The 23857-nt window shown below is 39.8% G+C and overlaps 1 protein-coding gene and 1 long non-coding RNA gene across 4 annotated transcripts; one reads left to right on the forward strand and one right to left on the reverse strand.

The window, feature by feature from the left end:
• Positions 1 to 16: 16 nt before the first annotated feature.
• LOC146376706 (serine/threonine-protein kinase N2-like) lies at positions 17 to 23683 on the forward strand. Of its 2 annotated transcripts, none has more exons than XM_084945260.1 (20): positions 17 to 2940; positions 3202 to 3385; positions 6120 to 6271; positions 6793 to 6988; positions 9029 to 9151; positions 10514 to 10620; positions 15443 to 15586; positions 17248 to 17323; positions 17414 to 17606; positions 17828 to 17963; positions 18216 to 18259; positions 18378 to 18435; positions 18540 to 18631; positions 18991 to 19167; positions 19317 to 19379; positions 19463 to 19539; positions 19705 to 19847; positions 19977 to 20084; positions 21369 to 21449; positions 22033 to 23683. In XM_084945260.1, exons 2-20 carry the CDS (start codon positions 3208 to 3210, stop codon positions 22234 to 22236), a joined length of 2352 nt encoding a protein of 783 aa, XP_084801386.1. In that variant the 5' UTR covers positions 17 to 2940; positions 3202 to 3207; the 3' UTR covers positions 22237 to 23683. The 2 variants fall into 2 exon arrangements, with proteins under 2 accessions (XP_084801386.1, XP_084801387.1); XM_084945261.1 differs by having other exon boundaries at positions 3202 to 3367.
• Positions 10518 to 12733, reverse strand: LOC146376707 (uncharacterized). Of its 2 annotated transcripts, none has more exons than XR_014801773.1 (5): positions 12484 to 12733; positions 12245 to 12298; positions 11592 to 11678; positions 10943 to 10993; positions 10518 to 10628 (listed from the first exon to the last, which is right to left on the reverse strand). It is a non-coding gene; the product is annotated as an uncharacterized LOC146376707 (long non-coding RNA). The 2 variants fall into 2 exon arrangements; XR_014801772.1 differs by having other exon boundaries at positions 10552 to 10663.
• Positions 23684 to 23857: the final 174 nt, after the last annotated feature.

The raw sequence follows: 23857 nt of genomic DNA on the forward strand, positions 1-23857 counted from the left end.
GCAAAACCTGCAATTATCACTTTTATTAATGTCATATTCGATTATGAAATTAACTTGCTGTAATATGTTAGATTTACTCAGGCCAGGCCGAAGCTGCCGACTCACACTTGCGCACTTAAAAAAAAGCTGAATGTCAGTTGGAAGAGCTTCATTCTTTTGGTCAGTGCTAATTAGCTGTTAGGAAATGTTTGATTCCAGCTCAATTGTTTTATTTAGTTATGAATACAAAATATATTTTGGTTGAGGTTATGGCCAGAAGGTTGCTTAGTTCTCCACTGTGTTTGTAAACGAATGTATGATAATATATTTGTATTTGCTGGTTTAGTAAGGAAAAAGACAAGCTAGTTGAAGTGTAACTGCATAATTACATGTCTTAGGTTCCTATTTGCTCATCTACTGCCATCTGTTCGCTTCAAATACCAACCAAAATTATATATATATAATTTGTGCTAAGCTTCTAACTGAAAGCTAACTGTAAGTTGGAAAAAGGAACCCCTTACTGGTGATCTGTGTTAATTAACTGTTAGGAATGGTTTTGACTCTAGCGCCATTTATTTTGTTAAATTTGGATGTGAATAGAGAATATATTTTAGTTAAGGTTATGCCCGGGAGCTTGATTAGTTTCCCACTGTGTTTACAAATGAAGCTATGATAAAATATATTTGTATTTGCAGTTTTGGCAAGGGGGAAAATAAAATCAAGGTAGTGGATGTCTAAGAGCCTAAGTAAGTAAGTAAGGTCCCTATTTACTGATCTACTGCCATCTGTTCGCTTTGAATCCCAACCAAATAAAAGTGTAAAAAAACAAAAACGAATAATAGCTTAATAATATCATATTTGATCATCAAATTAACTACAGTCATCTGTTATATTTACTCAGGCTACGGTTAAGCAAACTTAAAATAAAGCTGTAAGTTGGAAGAAGGAGCTAGTCTGTGCTAATTAGTATTAGAAAATTAGCTACATTTTTAAAATTTAAATTGGAATAAGGATGATATTTTATTAAAGCTATGTCCAGTATCTTGCTTAGTTATCCACCACATTTATAAACAAATCTATGATTAAAATGTATTTGCTTGTTTAATAAGAAAACATTAAAGCTGGTAGAGGTGTACCACACCTATTAGTGTAGTCTCTTCTTCTTCTGAGCTATTTTTTGTAAATGTTTAATTTGATAAGAATAAAGAAGATACTTTAGGTAAGGTTATGTCCAGTAGCTTTCTTAGTTATTCACTTTACCTATAGACAAAGCTATTTAAAAAATAAGGTTTCCATTTGCAAGTTTAAAGAGTTGATCAACAACTATGTGTAACAGCCTGATTACAACACGTGTATGCTCATTTATTGTCATCTCCTCTACAGATCACACCGCAAATGAACAAAAACCTCCAAAGAATTAATTGTGGTCATCAATTAGGTTTATTACATCTGAATGGAAGTGGAAAGTAGAAACTTCATTCTTGTATTCTTGTAATTCTTGTAATTTTGTGATTTACATATAAAAAAATCTTACAATGTAGTGAAGGTTTTGTCGAGTAACTGTTGTAGTCTTCACTGTATAAGCAGGGTTTACGACTACAAATACGTTTGGTATGCATGCCAAAAAGTGTCTGTCTGCCAGAAAGTTATTGCCAATGTTTCTGTTTGTTATTTATGCCTAATACCTTTACTGATATTGGTAAATAGACTGTAGTCGACAGGATTTATGAAAGCTTTACTTATAAAATGAAGAAATTACCTGTTTAGCAAGTATATTTAATACAGAGTTATTGTACCTTCTATTGTTCTACATTATAATCAATCCAGTCCTTTTTGGCTACTTTACATACCTTTTTAGAACTGCTATTTTATAACTTTGTGGCGCCCTCTTGGACAGATCTCTTTTGGAAAATTGATTTTTAATGTAATTTACATTTTATATTTGGATAAATAAGGCATATGAAATAGAAATAGAACATTCCTTTTGATAGGAATGTTCTTTCTGGCTCAGAATGACTCATTATAATTCATGAGACATATGTTGGACAAATTATAGGCCAACAAATCATTTACAGCACTTTAAATACTCACAATCTTTTTTTAAAAAAAAAAATACTAGAAATCACCTTTTGGCATGTCACCGTTTTAATGAGACAATTTCAAGCTGGTGGATGTGTAACAGCCTAATTAGGGCAAGTGTGATGGATTGTCTGTTCAAGTGTGTTATTGTGTAGCTACATTAATTGCTTTCAATTTGACAGGCAGTAAAGTGGGAGACCACAACCACAGAGCTGTCATGCGTGACTGTTAATCCACGCTGTCAGTAAAAAACAGCCAGACAGGCTACATCATTATATCCAGGTGCTGATTTCCCACCTCCTGCTATCAGTGTAGTTATTTAAGTCTCTCATCTCATTCTTGTTAGAGGAGGTTAAACAAATCTCCTAAGCACCGCAGGCTCTTCTCTGCTTTGTCCCAAAGAGAGCACCAGCAGCTCTGCTTGCCTTTTGGTTGGTGGCAGAGCAGGAACATGTGGTCATGCAACGGCCAATGCCGAGCCCTGAGAAGGCAATCGGTGCTGTCAGAGCAGCAGCAGCAGCAGTGCTGGCACTGGAAAGGAACTCTGCAGAAAGAAACCCATCTAAAAGAGACAGGGGAGGGGGGGTGGATTTGATTACAGACCGGAGGATGAGGATGCAGTGGGAATGGCATGTTGTAGAGGAAGAAAGAAGAAAACAAACAAGAGGACAGGCTGTTTGATCAAGGTCTAAAGATGTAGGAGCTGCATCCGAGGAAGCAGGCAGTCAGTGTGTCTGTGAACGCACCATCACATCAGGGGACTTGTTGTGGTTCAAGGATAGTGAAGGTGGAGAGGCGCAACCTGAGAAGTCCCCTCCCGCCACTTCCACAGAGGATGACAGATTAATCCTTATTCAGCAAGGAGCGAAGAATCACCCCGAGGTGAGTGAAGTGCAAAGTCATAGTGTTTCCATCTGAACTGAGCAGGTTATTCACACTTAATCCATGTCTACTTTCGCTCTTGTTTTGGTCCAATATGTAAATGAGTTGTGTGTGCAACCCTCTCTCTGGTGAATTCCTCACGTTCCACCACACGTTACACTAAACTCTGTCTGTGTTCAATCAGCATGCTGCTCCAGTCCCAGCTGACCTGTCTGTGATGAAGTGAGGCTTGTTGTCTCTTGATGTGATGTTGTTATCCAGGATCAGATGTTGTCCACGGCTCAGCAGATGCTTCAGGATAGCCGCTCTAAGATTGAGCTGATCCGACTGCAGATTATAAAAGTCGCCCAGGCTGGCAGCAGCAGCAGCAGCAGCAGCAGCAGTGGTGTTGATGGTGGTGGAAACCCTAACAGCTCCACTCATGGAGGTCAGAGTGCTGGGACAAGTGAGTCCCCCTATAATACTCTGTTCTTCTACTTTATTTAAGTGTGCAAATTACCTTGAAAGAGGCGTGAAATCATCTATTATATTGCCCGTGGCCAGTCACAACAATTCTGTCAGATTTTCAAATAACTTGTCTCGTTAACCCAGAAGGAGCAACCGAGTTTCCAGTGCATGCAGATATGTGGTTTGAAAATTTAGCGCTTTAATGAAGGTTTTGCCAGAGCTTCCATTTTTTGAAAGGGGATTATCTGTTTGACTAATGTTTTCCAACAACAGATCACAATTCAAAAGCTTTTCTTGTAAGTGAAAAAGTATGAGTTTTTGATCCAGAGATACTGTGATGTGAGTACTTTAACATTTCCTGCCAACAGTCTCCTGTCCCAGTTATGATGAGAGTATATTGCACTAGTGAAACTGCTCTGACAGGATTATTAGAGACAGAGTGTAAGTGTGACATTTAATTCTAAACTGGCGATATGTGCCATTTGGGAAACTCTGAAAGTAATGTTTAAAAAAATGATTCCTGCCTGACGGAATATGAGACAAGTAACTCTATACCATGGCTCCTCAGGTCCTATTTCCTTTCTTGGACCTCTGACCTCTTTTCCTCTCATTGATTTCTTAAAATGTTATCATCTACAGCCAATAAAGGCCCTCTTTACTACAGCAGGCAGTTTCATTCACTGTATCCAAGTGTCAGCAGAATGTGTAAAAGCAAAGGTTGACTCTAGCAAATGATTTTCTCAGTCCATCCATCCATCCATGCCCCTCCTTCACCTGTTTTGATGGGAGACTGATGGATTTCCAAGCCAGTCAAGAGACATAATCAAGTCCGGTTGGATATTCCTAAAACACCTCATAGGAGATGTCCAGGAGGTATCCCTAAACATTAGCTCCTTTTGATGTGGAGGAGTAGCAGCTCTACTCTGAGACCCTACCAAACACCAGACACCCTTTGTAGAAAGCTCATGTTCATCATTTGAATCCGTGACCTCATTATTTTGGTCACTGCCAGCAGCTTGTGGCCATAGGTGAGGGCAGTAATATAGATCAACTCCTTTGCTTTCAAATTCAGTTCCCTACAGCAGACCAGTACAGCATCTGAAATAATACAGCAGCTGCACAAATCCCCTTTTCAACCTCTAATTCCCTCCTTCCCTCAACAAGAGCCCCAAGATACTTCAACTACGCCTTCAATTAAGACAGCAACTCGTTCCCAACCCCAAGTGAGCACTCCTCACTTTTGACTGAAAACCATCGCCTCAGACTCAGAGGGGCCAGAAAAAGTGTGATTCACTAAGTCACAGGCCAAACCCAGAGACCATGACAATAATAATTCATTGACTTACGGTCGAGTTGAGACCATAAATTACATTGCCATTATTGTTGCGGTAGCAACCTTTCCATTGATGTTGCTTTGGTTAAATTTGTTGATACCTTTAATTCTCAAAAATATTCCTAAATATATTTCATGTTTCAGGTGACAACAACAGTCATCCGAACCAAGTTATATTGTTAAGTAGACCTCCATATGTATCCATATTAATTAAAAATACCCTTTTACTCTTTTTTTTTAAAGCACTTCCTCGTCTCACTCCAGTGTATATGTCAGACATGGTGACAGCGAATGAACCAGTACAACCCCTCTGGTCATCCAGCATAAATCTACTAATAGTTAGGTACTCCTTATTCACAGTGGGTCGCCACAGCGTGCAGCGCCACTTTGAGTGTTGTACAGTTTATTCTATTGCACAATGATTCTCTCTGTTCAGTATTGTATTTTTTTTTGATTGTTTACAGTTTTATTTGGTTCACTTTAATTATTTAAAAATGTCTTTGATGTTTCAACCACTGTTTTAAATTGCCCATTTTTGTTACATTTTGTTATGTCTTATTATCAGTAATTAGGTCAGTCATCCGTGAAGTGTTCTGAACTGCATTTACCTCTATGCAAGGTATATAAATAAAAGAGAGAGATCTCTAGTGATCTGATGATCCCTGTCAGCAAGCATTTGGTGACAGTGGGAAGAAAGAACTCATTTTAATAGGAAGAGAACCAGACTTGTAGGGGTGGGTGCAGGGAAACAAAAGAAAGAAGAGAGAGACAAGGACACAACACCAATTACAGGAGAGAGAAGACTCGAGTTAATGCAGTTGTGGTGTGTAAATGCATGGGCATGGTAGAATAAATGCTACCTAAGTGCATCATGGGAAGTTCTCCAACTGCCTGAGCCTATAGCAGCATAACTAATGGATGATTCAGGGTCACCGGATCCAGTTTGCAAACATCTACTTTTAGTAGCAGACTAATGAAAATTCAAAACAAAATAAAATCAATTGAATAGAACACAAGTGTAATTACTCTGCAGCTCTTGTCAGTCACTGGTTTTGATTAATTTTAAGAATTACGTTTAACCCCCCCCACCCACCCCCCCCAAAAAAAAAAACAAGCAGCAAGAGAAAACAGGATTCTTTCACTTCTGGGTAATATATTTAGTATGCAGTGTTCTTCTTCTTGTATCAACATAGCAATATTTGAAGGGTCTTCCCTAGCTGCGATGTTTTAATCCTTCCTTTTAGAGCTTTTCTACATTTTGAAAAAGTGTCAGCTGAATGCCAGACACATAGAAAATGTAGTGTTTTTAACTCAGTGACATTTGAGACAAAAGGGTTTACTTCTTATTTAGGAATACTGATAACAGGTATCAAGACTCTTTCTTTCTCTTCCCTCTCAGGGATATCTCCCCTCACTGCGAGTCTCGTGGATGCTCGCTTGGTAGAGTTGCAGCACTATGTGCAGAGAGAGTCAGATGCATTGGTGCTGGCCAAAGATGTGGTGAAGGAGCTTGAAGGGATCTCATCGTTGGACCAGAAGGCCCTGGCTGAGGTAGGACTCTCAGTCACATTTATTTTAAAGTACGTCAGAGGAGAAAGGAGTTTGTTTTAAGGCATGTCTAAAAAATCTGAAGAATTTTCTAAAAAAAAAAAAAAAGAAAAAGAAAGAAAAAAAATGGAGACTGGCTGTACTGTGCAGCTGAAACTGCTTTTTCAGATGGAGGATGAACTGAGGGGTGGCACCAAGGTCCAGTATCAGATAAAGAAAGATGATTTTGAAGTGTGATTCATGCAAGACTATTATAGTATAGGGTTAGAAAAAACATGGGGCTGGAAATGTTAAATATTGACTTTCATGTTTGCTCTGGTTTGTGTTTAGTTGTGTTCTGAGCATCACTTTCACTGATTAGCTAATATAATAAAAACACAAAATAAATAAATAAAAATATAACATCTAAAGTCTAAAAAATATATTTATGTTGGAAGTAAAGCAGCACAAACAATATCCAAAAATACTAAACAGCCTATATTGAAAAGGCCCAAACAACAATATAGTCTTTATCTTCTTTGCAGGCTCAGGCTCGGGTGCAGGAATCCTCCCAGAAACTGGGTCTTCTGCAGCTTTCCCTGGAGAAATGCCTGAAGGAAAAGAACCAGGAGCCTGTACAGCAGCCTGCAGGAGAGGGACCTTCTACCCAAAACCCCACAACTGGGTGTCCCCTTTCCACCTCGCCATCCGTCTTCTCCATCAGACCTGCCTCCTTAACCGGTACCAGCACAAACTATGCTTTTTCTGAGCAGTACCTACATTTAAAAGTGTGCTTTTAGAGACAGCTTTGTTTGCAAATTAATTTACTAGATCATACCTCAGATATAGGTATAGTCATGGGTCAAATGTTTCAATAATTTGACCCCAAAAATCTGTAAGAATATGCATAACACAGTTTTTAGTGAAGGTTGCACAGTGTATTAAGTATGAATTAGCCTGTCAGCATTATCTAAAGCTAAATTGGACAGTGCATGAGACGGGGGAAGGAGAGTGTGTCGGCAGGGTGGAGTGAGTGAAGACGTGTGTCAGGTGGGTTTGTGGCAGGATAGAAGCGAGCGTGAGAGGGAAGGTTTATAAGATGGTAGTGAGACCTGCTCTGATGTATGGTTTAGAGATGGTGGCACTGACAAAAAGACACGAAGCAGAGCTGGAGGTGGCAGAGGTGAAGATATCGAGGTTTTTTATTGGGAATGACCAGGATAGACAGGATTAGAAATAATGACATCAGAGAGACTGCTGAGGATGAGCGGTTTGGAGACAAAGTTAGAGGCGGGACTGAGAGGATAAACTGGGCAATGGATGTTGAATGTGGCGCTTCCAGGCACCTGATGTAATAAAGGATGACATGTAGAGGTTTGACAGAGGGGATGCCAGCGAGAGGCTGAGATGTAGACAGATGATCTGCCATGGCGACCCCTAAAAGGAGCAGCTGAAAGGAGGAGGAGCCTGTCATTATTAATGATGGTTTAAATACCTGAAATCTCTCTCCATGACTACTTTAAGATTGACTATCATACATATCACATCACCAGCAGCCTAAACTACCAATACAATTCTTGTTTATGTCAGATTCTGATCCCACCATCTACTCATACAGCAGACCAGGAAACGTTGTTCCAATCTTCTGTTGTCCAAGTTTGGTCATTCTGGTCATTCTGCTCTTATCTAATTTATCATAATCAGGTTGTTTTTAATCTTTATTATAGTCTGTTGGCCATGTTTCACTACTAAACATAATGTGGTGATCAGAAGTGGAAAATTACAATAAAATAATGTTAAAAACAAAATGCGTGCATAAATGAACCCACTCAGTCATTTGGAGATTATGAGACAGACCTGATTTTCACGTTTTAAGGGATTATTCAACTTCTCATTTTATTTTCTTTAGCTCCATAATAACCTCCTGCTCCTGGAAGAAAGTAACAAACAAGCTCACAGAGGAAACTGAATTTCATGAAGGAACGGCTCTCTTTAAACACAAATGATTCACTTATTACAGAATCATATGTTTAATTATAGACACATTTTATGTGTTAGTACATTCAGAAGACCGGAAGATAACTGGATTTAACTAATTGCAAGTCTACTAATTAAACACTATTTTTAAGTAGTTATTCCCAGGAAATCTGTGTGAAATTATTACTGACCTTTAAAAATCAAACACCTACATCTCAAAGAAAGTTTTTTTTCTCTCTAACACACAGCTCTTTCTAGCGGCACCATTCCTGCCCAGTGTTGGAACATGGCTAACCATACGCTGACCTCTGGCAGTGGATAATCAGACATGTAATCTGCTGGTTTTGGACAGTTCACTTGTAAGCCCATCTCTCCCTGCTGGAGACTAAAAAGGCAAAAAAAGACTCATGATGATGATGATGTAACGAGGAGACAAATTCTGGAGTTGCTCTGTATGCGGCGAGCATTCAGATCGGGTCTCACTCGGGGTGATTTTGTGCTTCACAGCTGTTAGCAGTACGGAGAAAGGGAGAAAATGAGGATGTGAATGCTCAGCGAGCAGCTCCAGACAGCGCTGATTAGAAGCATGAGAGATTTATTCATGCAGAAAAAGAAAAGGTTTTATTTTAAAAGGCTCCATTCATTTTGGTCTTAAATGCAATTCATTACTAAGGACTTGGGAAGGGGAGGCATTGTTACATAATGTAGTGATTAAGTATTTTGTGAGAATAGAATCGTTTACTGATCATTTCAGGATGTTTTTAGAATCTTAAAGTTTGTTTTGTTTTTTAAAAATGTCTTTAGGCAAACTTGAAGTCCGGCTTCTTGGATGTGAGGATTTACTGAAACCTCTGGGAGAATCAGAGCAAGAAGACCGTCCAAACCCTGCAGAGACACCAGATGCTCACAAACCAGACGGACCTCCAGGTAAGCAGACATTTTGCATTTTTAAAATGTTTCCTTGGACACGAGTGATTTGATCTTAGTTGGAACAAGGAAATAATTAAATTGATGTTTTTATGTTCATTTATAGTGCCACATTTTTACTTTTGCACTCTACTAGGATAGCTTTGCATCATTAACAATTCAAAATAATTTTTATTTAACTTACACTGAGCCTTTGTGCAGCACTTCAGGTCATCTTCTGACTCAAACAAGCTCAAACAACATCCTAACTTCTCCAACAAGCCAACTTTCTTCTGATTGGCTGTCTCTTGCAAGCAGAAGGTTTGACAATCTGGTCACTTTTACAGTGTTTTCTAAATGGATTCAGTAAATGCAAACACTTTAGAGCATACTCTGCACAATAAAAGAAAGATTATTAAACAGCTTTATTAATTCCAGCTCACGTGAGATTACATTTAGCTGCATGAATAGTGTGACTCCCGGTCTCTGTTTTAAAAAGACATTTACATCAGTATGAGAGTGCCACAGTGTCACAGCCGAACACTGAAATCTGGTGCTGTGCTCAATGGGTTAACCTACTTTTTTGTGAAGTATGGAGTGCTTTTAAAGGTAATCTATTACAATAAGTGAGCTTATTACTTTAAATTATATCATATCCTCTGTCAAGGATGTTGAAAGGTCCTTTGTTAAATGCCCTGACATTTAGTTGTTATTTTCCTAAAATAGAAGATAAATAAACCAGCATGATTTCATAAGCTTGATCTTTTGGAAGGCGAACCGTCTGGCTCCAGTCAGATTCACATGATACTCTCAGAAAAGTACTTTTGTACCATTAAGAGTACGGTGGATAATTACTGGGGAGGTACCCTCTAAGGCAGTGCTGCTGGACCATTGACAGGTGTTTCTTATTCATTAAGGTGCAAAGCACCTTTATGCGTTGCACCTGCTTAAAACCAGCCTTGAACCTTCAATGTAAAGGTACAAAAAATAATATCTAGAAAAAGTTGCGTGCAGGGGTACCCATTAATTTATTGTTTATTACTCATTCATCCAGATTCTACTGCTTTGGTGGGTCCAGCAGACCAACCCCAGTTTCTGAAAATAAAAACCTTTTATAGAAAGCTCCCAGTGTTGAATGTTGGATTTTCAAAATTTAAGACTTCAGTTAGTAATACAAAATTTATCAGGATGATTTAGTGTCATATTTTCAGTATAAAAGCCCCTGATTAGTTAGACAAAGTTGTCAGAATTATTAGAATTATGTTGGATTTACAAATTAAAAGCACCTAGTAAATAAAATGAACATTCATGTAACTCTTCACTGCTGTAAAAATCAAGCCTGTTCAGGACACAGCCAGTAAAACGTAAACGTTTGTCTCACAGAGATCAGTGGTGTGCTCAGGCTGGACGGCAGAGTGGTCGGCCGGACGCGCTGGGCATCCATCAGCAGGCTGAGCTGGGACCAGACGTTCTACATCCAGCTAGAGCGGGTGAGTCCCTACACACCATCAGATACTTAGTTAACCACGTTAACTGAGGAGTGGGAAAACAACAAAGTAATAGTCCATTTTTATTTCCTAGCATAAATTATGTCAATTTATCAGACTGTTGCTCATCTCTTTTGTCATAATGGGTCTCATTCAGTGAAATGTTAATACACTAAACACAAAGTGCACATTCAAAATTACCATCAGATTCATGAAACATGTTCACTAGTCATTTTTGTTCTGACCACAGAGCTCATGTTAGTGAATCAGAATCATGTTTGTCACCATCTGCAGTCTGCCACGTCACACAAGGAAACATATTTACCTCAAGCTGTGGAGACGAAAGCAGTGAGGATGGTTTAAAAGAAGCCTGCACCTGTAAAACAAAAAAATTAAATCAGAATCAGATTTTGAACCGAGGAAAGTGAAACAACAGGTTGGCATGAATTAAAGCAACTGGAGTTTAAGAAGCACCAGGGGACTGTCAGAAACCTGGGCTTTGTTCCAGAAGCAGGTTTAGTGAAAAGAGTTTATTAATCCTGAGATCAGGGAAACTCTAGGTTTTCTGTTCCAGAAAGAGAATTAACGTAAACTCTGACTCAGTTACCATGTAATCTGTGTGATCTACATGTCTTTACTGTCAGGCTACAGCTGAATAATTTAATTTACAAATGAAATGTAAAATCTGCTCAAATTCCAGTGGTATATATTAAGAAGTGAAGTCTGTAAAACCAGGCTTTCTTTGTGTTAGCTGGCTCGACAAAACGAAAAACCCCAGTTGAACATGGGTTATGAACGGTCTGTGTCAAACCAGGATTCTGCTTCAGGCTAAAAGGGGGCATTTCATGTTTCACATGACTCGTCTTCTGCAAAAAGGTATCGCTCTGAGATCAATCATCGCTCAAACATGCTGTAAAGAAGAATGAGTTAAGAGGAGACACTTCCAATTTTAAACTGAAAGAAGCATAACTTACCGCGGCCACCCTTGTAAAACTGACTCTAAACTCAACGTTGCTCACTAACCCACCAGTCTCACTTCGTAGTACACCCCTCGGCTTCATCTGTTAATGAAAATTTGGGTAAATAATGACTGGACGACGCAGAAAAAATAAAAGGCTCTAACCTTTAAATACTTGTTGCCGTGGTGAATTAAGTTACCCGAGCTCCACTAATGAGGGCTTTCTTTCATTACTCATGGCCTTAACTCAGGGTAACGATACTCAGAGTTGATTGAACTAACTCTAATCAGCATTTCTGCAACCAAAAACCTCAAGGCTACCAGTCGCAGCATTAATTAGCTCCGAGTTTCTGGAACATCATGTCAGGGTACACTCATGTTTGGCAGCTTTTACTAAACTTTTTGATCATATCAGTTATAGTGGGAAGTTAAACTGCAGAAAAACAGAGTAGCACATATTTTCCTCTCGTTTTCCCCATGATTTAAACCGCTGCGACGGCGAGCCAGCTTTCAGCATTTGTGAGTCATTTTTCATGTTCGCTCTAATCCACACCGCCCACGTTCAAACTGGCCTTCCTGCCCATTTACTTCCCTCCCAATCATCCTGTTTCTAATTACAGAAATGAGGCGCTGTTTGAATACTGTTCAGTTGCTGTGCAGCACACTCACCGGTTCAAGGAAACAAGATCCATTACAATCTGTTCTTCTTGTTATGACCTTTGTCTGTGTGACATTGATGCAGATAAAAACAGCATCAGCAGCTTAGTACATGCTGTAGTAACACTTCATGTGCTGACAAGAACAATATAGCAAGCACCGAACCATATAGACTGTACAAGGGCGCTGTGCAGGTCAGAGAGTAATCAGACTACACACATGTATCGCAATGAGCAGGAATAAGGACCCACATGTAGGAGGCAGAAGTCAGAAAGCCCCAACAAATAGCAGGCTTTGATGGCCAATGAAATGAAGTCCAAATGAGAACAAAATCCACAAAAGCAAAGAGGTCAGCATAGGGCAGGCACATCAAAAGATGTCTTGATAGAGGGAAGATACACAGATACACAGAGTGCTGATTAGGATCAGACACAGGTGAGGACAATGAGACAGACAGACATCTATCAAAATAAAACAGGAAAGGAACAACCAACCATTTCTGAAACAAAGAAAGACTAAACATGAATGGACTAATTCGGGGGGAACAGAAGGACAATGATAAAGAAAGCTGGACTAAAGAGAAGAGGGTGGAAACAAGAAGACTAAGAAGAAACTAATAACAATAAAAGAAACCAGAAACACCCAAAGTCACTGTAAGAACATGAAAGTTAAAGAGGAGCCAAAACACACAAAACAGAAAGTCATTACCATGAAAACCTTAAAGTATAAAACTGTACCCAAAGACTGAATAAAGATAATAAACAACAAACACAGAAATCTAAAGTCCAGTCTATAAACCCCAAAACAGAAACCCAGATATGTTAATTAAGAATTCAAACCTCCAAAACAACACAAAGCCAAGGACCATGACAGTATGAAGAGGCTCCTCTCAGGGACATATGAACTGGGAGAAACAACATAAAACCAAAACACAGCCCCAAGGTCTTAACGAGTTCCTTTGGAAAGAACACAATTAACTGAAGCACACTTCTTGACTATTTTGAGTTTAGTTCAGAAGAAATGGGACAAAATAGACAAAGTCAGGAGTAGAAGGATCTTGTCAGATTCACCTTACCCTGTCTGCCCTCGCCCAGCCCAGCCCTCTCTGTTTTTCACCCGGCACGGCTGCAGTAGGTAAGTGCTTCTCTGCACAGCACATTAGGCGACTTCCAGCATAATGGATGGTCAAATGAAAAGTGGAGATGAGAGAGGGGGAATAAAAAAAATAGGTGCAGCTAAATGGTGAAAATACATCTCAGAGAGCAGGTCAGCCAAAAAGTCCAGTTAAAACAAATAGATTAAGCTTTTATGCATTGTTGTAGTTTAAATTCGGTGAGTGTGAATGAAGTCTTACAATACTTTTGCTGGATGCTTTACTATAAACATAACCATCTGAATGCTTATAAGACGTCGGCTGATGGTTTTGCATGTCAGTGTGGGACTGATGTGAGTTTTTGATGGTGCACTTTCAGCCTTAGCACACATTGACAACTCAGTCAGTGCGATCTTTTCTGCAGTCATGGATACAGATGCTCTGTACATCCTCTTATTTTGAGTGTAATTCTTTTGCCATGAGGAAGAAAGAGAAAATCTGATGTGGTTGCAACCTTAAATAACGCAGAGCCAATGATGGAGTCGAGTTACCGTATTGAATTATTGTTTCACTCCACCCTTGGATGCTTCTTTACACTTCTGTGCTGCTCTGAGATTTTACTCTCAGGGAGCGCCTCATTTTGCCTCAACCATATAAGCCACGAATCCCAGCTTAAGAGATTAAAATATCACCAAATAACCATGAAGAACGAGAACAAAGGGGTCTGAAAATAATTAATAAAATTCCAAAACCCATCACAACAAGTCCAGCACCATGAAAATTATATCTAATATAATAGTTATTCAATAAATGCTTAACAATTACAGTTAAAATCTACAATCTACACATGTATAGATATGACCTTTAAAATAAAGTAGCTGATTGCCTGATGAAGGTCTTGTATTAAAATCTTGTAGATGAATACAGTTTTGTGGGTTAGATAGTGTGTGGCAGTGAGTAAAGCGACCCTGACATATCTGCAGCCGTAATAAGAGCTGCTTGTAGCTTCTTAAATATGCAGGAAAGGTGCTTCAGTGCTTCATTTATTATAGCAGAGGATACACTGAGCCATCATTAATGTGTTTTCCATTTCACATGATAATCTGAACCTACAACTGCAGGTAATAACCACAGATAAATTCTGAACATTACTTTGCTGTGACAACATTTTTAATGTATAAAAATCGTGATATAAATAAAGATTAAGAGCTATAATTGCAGTCTTTAGGGTTATAATGGATTTTTTCACTTTTTTCACTCATCTTTTTACTCTATAAGCTATTTCATTCTTTCTTTCTTTTTTTTATTACAGCCTTTGTTATGTTCCTTCACATCTTTCCTTGTTTTTGCCACTTTTTCCATGGAGTTAAAGTGACTAGTAAAATGAGTTTTTTCCTCATCTGCTGAGCCCTACTCCATGTTTCACTGGCAGGAAGCCATTGAATTCTAGTGTATCGTGGGTGCTGTTGTTCATCATGATGAACCGAACCCTCCTACCCATTAATCCAGCAGTGAACATTCTTGCGCCATAGACTAAATTGTTGTTGCAGTTCAGTCTGAGAGCAGCAGGGGTCGCCCTCTACCTGCAGGTATTAGTTCATCACAGCCTGAGCTAAAGACATGCTTGGTACTGTAGATGCTTGTTTGTTTCAAGAACTTGGTTTCCAATTTGCAGTACTGTAAGAAAAAGAAAAACATCCTGAAATTAGCAAAGAACAATTAACTTTGCTGAAGATATTGTTTGACATTTTGATTTTTAAAAAAGTCCAAAAACATCACCGGTTTATTCACTAACAGCTGCAAACAACCTTTGGATCTATTAATTAGAAACACTCAGTTAAACTGAATATAATAAGTAACTTTACTCCTCTCACCAATCCACAGTGAAACTTTAAAGACTCCAGCAAATACTCACAGGCTTCCTTTAATCTGATAAAAACAGCCTCATAACAATGAGTCAGTGATCACAAACATGATTGAACCTCTTCTAAAGATTCTCAATTGCAACAGAAATGAATCACAACATGTTGCTACTACCATTTCAGTCGTGGTGGTGCTCACTTCCCGCTCAAACCTTCAGTCTGTGTTTTCTCTGCTGGTCCTCGCTCTGCTGGCAGTCCCGGGAGCTGGAGGTCGGTGTCTTCTGGCGGGACCGGAGGGCGATGTGTGCAGTCAAGTTCCTGCGACTGGAGGAGATGATGGAAAACCCAATCATCAACCAGGGGATAACTTTAGAGCCACAGGGCCTCCTCTACACTAAGGTACATACAACCTTGTGTACGGTGCAGTGGCAAAGAACAACAAAACATAGATACACACATACAGCATAAAGAGGGCAATCGGCTTAATCATATTATACTAGATATACACCAGAAAAAGTTGTAGTAAATGCCGACATTAAGCCTGGTAAGTCATTCACTAAAGTTAGCCTCAGTATCAGGTTCCTACAGGTCACATCCAGAAGGGCAGGAGATTTTAAGATTTTAAACTAAACGCTAAACCTGACAGGAAGTCAATGCAAAAAGACTGGAGGCGATTAACAGATGAAAAAACAGTGGATTACAATAATCCAAGTGAGAGGAGATGAAGGCATGAACAAGCATCTCCAAATCACTTTTTCAGACTAAAGTTTAGCAAGATTTACTAACTGGAAAAAACAAGAGTGGGTCAGAGACTTTTTGTGAGCATCAAACATCAAGGACTGATCAAAAATGATCCCACGGTTCCGCATGTCAGAGTTTACTGTGAATGACAGGGACCCCACTAGCTGCTTGAGCACTGATGTTCCCAGGAGCAATTATTTGTCATCTAGCCTTGCACCCTGATTGCATTAAGACAGTCGATTGAGCTGGATATCCAGTTCGTGAGGTTTCAAAGAGAGGTACAGTCGAATGATCTCGGCATAAAAATGATAACAAACTATTTTAAAACTGCTGATAATATGACCTAATGAGGATATACAGTGAATATAAAAGAGAACTTAACCAAGAAAACTGGATGATAAAGAAGCAAAATCAGACCAAAACTCACCCACCGAACCCAAAAATCAGTAAACCAGTGAGGTAAACCAAAATCACGGCCATGCTGTTTGACCTGTGGATCAAAAGCTGATGATCAGCGGTATCAAAGGCTGATGAAAGCAAAGACTTGGAACAGTCAGTCTTATCTGCAGCCATCAAAAGGTCATTGGAGACTTTGAGAGCTCTTTAGTGGAGTGTAACTCTCTGAAACCAGACTGAAAGAATACTGTGCATCTCCAAAACTTTGCTTAATCGTGTCCCAGCAACCTTTTCTCTTGTTCTGGAAGGCTTATAAAAGGAGGTTTTTAGATGGACCTATAACTCGTGGTAAGTGATGGGTCCAGGTTTGGTTTTTTTTACAACATCAGTTGGACAACACTGAGATGTTCAAGTGGTAAGTGGCAAATTTAATCTGCTTAGTCTTTTGTTAGTCATCCTGTTGCTGAACCCTCGGCAGCCTTGAGAGGAGGGAAAATCAGATGCAAACGTGCTTTAAAAGTGTTCAGTGAGCTGTTTAAAGTCAATATTATTTCATTTTAACATTCTCACATTAATCCAACACACTTCAGAGTCCCATAAAGAGCTGCATGTTGACAGATTTCAGTGTGGTTGTAGGAAATCTAATATGCTCCACATTATGTTCTGATTCAACAAAGTAGAGTCTTATTAAGGAACAGAAATCTAACATTGGGTGAGCTTTGGCACCACACTCACAGCTTTGAGCCTTTCACTGTGACACTTTGCCTTTTTTCTGTCTCAAATTAATCCACACATTAATCAGCTAGTGCCACTATCACAGCCAATAAGGTGCAATATTAGCCATGCTTTTTCATCCCAGTTGGATAGAAATGCAGTTAATTTCTCAAAAGTTAAAAGAAATCTGTTTGTTTTGTATTTTACAGCTTCGATTTATTGACACTGTGCTCGAACGGCAGCCAAAGCTGAGACGTCAGCGGTGCATCTTCACTAAAGAGAGAGGTACAAACACAAAAGCCCCCAAACAGATTTGTTCAGATTGAATTTGCGTTTCTGCAGTGAAATGATGATTTGATTTGTTTTCTTTGTCAGGGAAGAACTTTCTCAGAGCAGCCCAGATGAACATGAACTTTACCACTTGGGGTCATCTGATGATGAGCATCCTCCCTCGCTACAGCTCCTTCACCACATTCAGCTCATCTTTCTCTGCGACCCCTGACCTGGTGGCCAACAACGCGCCCCATGCAACTGAAATGGAGCCTCAAACTACCACTTCACTGCCAAGGTATGAACTAATCATAAGTTCATCTCACATTGTGATAGACAGTTCTTATTGTGTATTTTAGCTTGATTTGTTTTATTTTTATGTATATAGTAGTGTGAGGAGATAAAACTTTTCCAATGATAATGCCAGTAGTTTGCCTCCAGGTCCTGGCCTCTCGCAGTATTTTTTGACTCTCTACTATCTCACTACATTTTTCAACACTTGTCTCTGTGGGGCTGCAGCGAAGCTCCAGTAATCAGACTGAGCATCACTGAGGATCAGCCCTCTCCCACCATCCTCGACCAGGAAGAAAACACAGCTGGCATCATCAGTGCAGTGCACCGAACATCATCTGTGCCTGCACTGCAAGAAAAACTGGTAAGTCATTAGCAATAGTTGACACGCCAGTGCATTCAGAGTTTACACATTTATATATGTAGTGAGAGACAAATTAGCTTTAGAAGAGTGAAACCGTATCCAGTAACAGATCATAAGCACTAAGAGTAAGGATCTAAAGCCACACTGGCAGCTTTGTGATGTGATAACGGCCAAAAACATTAATTTTTAAATTTAGAAGATCTAAACATGTTCTTATTGAGCTCTAATTTGCCATTGAATTTTTATTTGCAGTCCTCCGTAGAAGAAAGCGAAGATCAGCCTGTATCTGCTCTAAAGTACACACACACACACACACATACATGTCTTCACACACTTCACTCCACGTCCTCTTCTAAAAATTAGGAATTAAGCACCATCCTTATTTTCTATTTTTGTTCTTTTTTTCCCCAAAAGGATGCAGGTGGAAGATTTTAAGTATATCTCAGTTCTTGGCAGAGGACACTTTGGGAAGGTAACAGTTTGAAGCTTTTCTGTAAAACACTGTGACTGAGCCAAACGTCTTCTCTTGTTTGTCGTCAGCTGATCAGGGTTAGATTTGCTGTGAATGTTTTCCAGGTCCTGCTGGCAGAGTTTAAGAAGACCGGGAAATTGTATGCTGTCAAAGCTTTGAAGAAAAGAGACATTGTGACTCGTGATGAAGTGGACAGGTGAGTGGACAAGAATGCTTTAAATCTGCATGCAGGTGCACGTTACGTGATTATCAATAAGAAAGCTCAGATTATAGATCAATGGGATGCGTTTGAGTTTTGCCTTCACTCAGTGTCTGTTATGGCCTATAGATAAAGGCCCAAACTGTTTTTGTATCTAGTTTCTAATCGTGCTTTTTAATGTTGTAAAGTTGGACATTTAAACACTGGAGTCAAGGGGAATTGACTTCCTTTTGGAGCCAGCCTCAAGTGGTCATTAGTGGAACTGCAGCCATGGACGTTATTACTGAGCTTGACAAGAAAAACTCACTCTTTGCAGCTCTGAGGATAATAGCTGAGTGATGTATTTTTTTCTGCAGTCTTATGAGCGAGAAGAGGATCTTTGAGATGATCAACGCGTCCAGGCACCCGTTCCTCGTCAACCTCCACGGCTGCTTCCAGACCAGCGACCACGTCTGCTTCGTCATGGAGTATTTACCCGGCGGTGACCTCATGATCCACATCCACAATGATGTGTTTACCGAGGCTCAGACCAGGTGTGCATAAAATGAGTAAACATACTGCCTGAGAGATTTCCAAATATTGATTTGTTTTCTTTCCCTGACAAAGAAAACAAATCAAATCAATGTATTTTTTAAGGTGTTGTTATCCAACATATCTGATCTGTTGTTACTATCATGTACAGGTTTTACTCAGCATGTGTCCTGCTTGGTTTAGAGTTCCTGCATCTGAATAAAATCATCTATCGGTAGGTGATAAGTGCCAAAGTGATCTCATGTTACAAGGAAACATTTGGCACCCTGCAGTTTGTGTACTCTGTGTTTTACACAGAGATCTGAAGCTGGACAACCTGTTAATGGATGCAGATGGATTTGTGAAAATCACAGACTTCGGACTTTGTAAAGAAGGTGAATCCATTCAGCACACCTGTCTGTACTCTAATTTCTGGCTCAGCACAAGTAGCAGTAGCCACATTCTTACCTTTTATACTACTACCCAAACAGAATCAGTTTTATGATTTAAACTCTCCATACTTCCATCTGAGAGGACTGAAGTGTGTGATGTATCGGCAGGGATGGGACACGGCGATCGGACCTCAACTTTCTGTGGGACTCCTGAGTTTCTTGCTCCTGAAGTCCTGACAGACGACAACTATACGCGAGCAGTGGATTGGTGGGGGATGGGCGTCCTCATCTACGAAATGCTTGTTGGAGAGGTTATTCATATATAACCTCATATTCAGTTCAGCTTTTGCTGAAAGCTTTTAATGTCATAGTGATCAATGCAAAGTTCCACAGTTCATCTCAGTTAAGCCTAACTCAGCATCTTTCCGCCCTCCTGCTAGTCTCCGTTCCCTGGTGAAGATGAGGAGGAGGTGTTTGACAGCATCGTTAATGATGATGTGCAGTATCCAACCTGCATTCCTCCCAATGCTGTCGCCATCATCCAGAAGGTATTCGCCTTCATTTGACCTCTTGCGTCCTGCATTTCTCGATTATTTTTATAAGTCACACATCAAGTTGTGACAGGATTTTAATTCATTTTGGCCATTTATGAAATGGCCAATGTTAAGTACAATATGCATAGATAACTCTTCTGTAAGGTAATAGAGACTCATTGCTTTATCTAAATGTCAACCAACCAGCTGTGCAAATAGGGCGCTATGAGCCACGAAAAACCCTGCATCTATTTTTATAGCCATTTTCCCATCTAGGCTAATAAACACACATTATCACATCAGCACCTACAGCATGTTTAGAATCACCCGTAAAAAACATCTCTTATGACTGTAAAAGGCAGCTAGAGTTCACAGAGGAAACTCACTTCATCCAGGAGTAGGGATGGGTATCGTTTAGGTTTTATCCGATACCGGTGCCAAATCCGTACTTTTGAAACGGTGCCGGTGCTTAAATGGTGCTCGAACCGGTGCTTAAAGAATGGAGAACACAAACTTTGTCCAAAAACCTCTTATGTTTTTATTTTTAGCAGTCTCTTTTTTTCTGCAAAACGATAAGCACCGTCCAGCCCCACGCACGGGGCGATCCGCGCTAACTCGCTAATGAAGATTTACCACACCCGCAGTAGATGTGCTTGGTGTGAGGTCTCGCAGTAAGCTATCAAATACGGTGCATTTCTCGGCTTTTAAAAAAACGCTACGCGTCGCCAGGTGTTTCATCAGATTTGAGGTGTTACCTCCTCTGCACAGTATCACCTTAAGAGTTTGCTGAGTTTGCCTCTTTTGCTGTGAAGTACAGCCAGACTTTTGATCGCTTCACCTGGCTTTTAATCTGTAGCTCTGCTCTAAAAGAACATATGTACCTGGGCCCGCCTACTATCCTTGGAAAGGTAAAATGATTGGCTAGAATCCAAAGTGTATGACATCTCAGGAAAAAAAAGCACAGAAAGAAAGCACCGAAATGTGCGCTGCTTTTCGGTCTGGTTACTACCGTTTATGTCAGATTATGGCCCCGGATACCGGTACCCATCCCTACTCCAGGAGGTTCATATGTAGATCCTATTTGCAATGAGGTGATAGTACTATTTTTTTGCTTAACTCATATTTACTTCTGAATAATATTTCAGAAAGATTCTGGTGAAAACGTAGAAGTCATATTGCACCACACACTTTTTAGAACCTAATCCTAGAACCTGTAATTACTGATTAAAATTTGAGTATAAAATACAGCGAGTAATGTATTTCAACCTGAAACCTGAAAACATCCGTGTTTGTTCACAGCTGCTGAAGAAGAATCCACTGAAAAGGCTCGGAGCTGGAGAGAGGGACGCAAACGAGGTCAAAGGAGAGAAATTCTTTGAGGTATCGGATCCATATCAACTGTTTGTCTTCACTTTCTTTCCACTGAACTACTCTCCGACATGTAAACATCTAAACAACATGTAAACAAGCTGAGTAGTTGTTATAATCAGCGTCTACCACTCCTGATTCAGCCTGATGAGTGATGAAGCACTGATTAGTACTGATTAGACAGTGACTTAACCTGTGCAGACACATCAAAGCTCTATAAGCACCTCTATCTCCTAAATTATTGATTGATGAGTCAAAGTACTAAAGCTAACCTATTATTGTTGTTTTCTGCTCCATGTTTTTATTCTCTGACTCTGCTACAGTAGCTTTGCATGATTCACAGTTCAAAATAATCCTTATTTATCTCAAACTGGGCCTTGTTGCAGCCACTCCATTCACAAAGTAGTTGTTTTAGCTGTTTTTAGCATTTTTTTTCTTACTGCCTCACCCTCGACAACACAAAGTTTGAACTATTTTCTCGATGACATCATACACTGCCAGGATTAGAAAAAACTGCCTGAAACTGAGGAGGTAGCATAGTCTCACAGGGATAACTTGTTTTTTTTGTTTTTTTAACTTTGTGGTTCTTTTGCAGACCATCGACTGGGAAGCCCTGCTAGCGAAGAAAGTAACGCCGCCCTTCCTGCCGTCGATCAAGGAGCCCACTGATGTCAGCAACTTCGACAGCGAGTTCACTCAACTCCAGCCAACCTTGTCGCCTCCCTCCAAGCCCTTCAGCCTCTCCGCCGAGCACCAGGAAGTGTTCGCGGACTTTGACTTTTGCGCCTTGCATGGGTGAAATTTAAACTGACATGACCGCAGGGGTAAATTACAACCAGAATGTCCACGTTAGTGTCCGCACTGGCAGGTAACCCACGTTTATCATAACCACAACCCTCCTATGGCAAGCTACTTTATTTATATATTTTTAGATAAAAAGCATTGAAATGCATTAGTAGGGGTTTACAAGAACAATGACAGGACTTTTATATTTTTATATTTTGGTCTGCTGTTGTGTTAGTTGATTGGTTAATCAGTCAATCATTAAAATTGATCAGTTTTGAGTCCTTTATTGAGTACAGAAGTGAAACATTTGCAGATTATAACTACAGCTGTGAGGATTGCATTCCTTTTACCATTTAATTTCAATCCCTTTTTAAGGCCTGACTTCAGACTTGTGATTGCCAGTGGCCTGTGATTGATACCTTTTGACAGCTTAGAGATTGTAAATAAAAACTACAAAAAAACGAATGAGTAGGTTAAACGAATTGTTCAATATTTTGAGAAATAAGCGCAGAGGCTCAGACAGTGATATCAGTCAATTTCGAGACTCTGCACTTTACAGATTTGGTTGCACTTCATTTTACGCCGCACTGATGAGACGAGATGGCAGTTCAAATCGTTCCCTGTGAGTGCCAAGGCTTCCATTTGTCATCCATTCTGTTCAAATCTTCTTTGGATTGAATTTTAAGGCATGCACAAAGGGAGGAGGGTGTAAGCATGTCAGTCTCAGGATCATGTCTCTGCTTTTAGTCCATGATATGGCCCCTCTGGCTTCATCAGGCTCAGCCTTAGTGATACAGCGAGGAGTTTAGTCATTCAGGAGCAGCTTAGAGTAGAGCCGTTACTCCTCCACATGGAAAGGAGCCAGGTGAGGTGGTTTGGGAATCTGACCAAGATGCTTCTTCAACACATCCTAGTTGAGGTATTTTAGGAATGTCTAACTAGGAGGAGACCCTGGAGCAGACCCAGGAAAGGCTGGAGGGATTAAATCGCTTGGCTGGCTTAGGACTTGCCTTGGTGTCCCCCCAGAAGATTTAAAGGAAAAGGTTTAGACTGCTGGCTGGCTGGCTGGCTGGATGGATGGATGGATGGATGGGTAGGTGGGTGGGTGGATGTCAAATCGCTTCCAGCCTGGATGTTGTTGTGAAGTCTGTAAATGTAATATAATTATCTGATTAGATACAGGTCATAACTCATGGATGATTATCCATGGTTGTCAATGTCCATACTCATAGTTATTATTTATTTTCTCGTCTTATTAGTGTGCCATAAAATAAAGTGCGAGCATAAATCTTGCTTGATTCCAGCTCAGTGAAAGTTTCCCAGCCTGTCTTGATGCTGACTCTAAATGTTTCCACAGCTCCATCATGTTCAAACTGATCCCATGGCTAAAAACGCTGACTGTTCATGCTGTCATTGATCTGACAGAACAACAAAGATAAATAAATAACCAGGCAGCATCATTTTTTTGTGTTTCTGACTGAGCAATCACTTCTAGATAAATATGCTATGTGCAGATCAAAAACAGGAGGTTCAAAATATAGTTCTGAATTTACAGTAGCTAAACTCTGATAATAGATTTTCATTTAAACTGTTGAGAGAAATGCTGAACTACAAATATCCTGGCTTGTGTCAAC

This window comes from Perissodus microlepis, chromosome 12, assembly GCF_051167445.1.
Source record: "Perissodus microlepis isolate ML-2025 ecotype Zambia chromosome 12, ASM5116744v1, whole genome shotgun sequence".
In the NCBI taxonomy this organism is placed as follows: Eukaryota; Metazoa; Chordata; class Actinopteri; order Cichliformes; family Cichlidae; genus Perissodus; species Perissodus microlepis.

Excerpts from the sequence above, each read along its gene's own strand:
- LOC146376706 (XM_084945260.1), top strand. The coding sequence starts at position 3,208 with ATGTTGTCCACGGCTCAGCAGATGCTTCAGGATAGCCGCTCTAAGATT. Across the intron at positions 17,964-18,215 it reads CTGCACTGCAAGAAAAACTG|TCCTCCGTAGAAGAAAGCGA; the intron begins GTAAGTCATTAG and ends TTTTATTTGCAG. Across the intron at positions 19,380-19,462 it reads CTGAATAAAATCATCTATCG|AGATCTGAAGCTGGACAACC; the intron begins GTAGGTGATAAG and ends TGTTTTACACAG.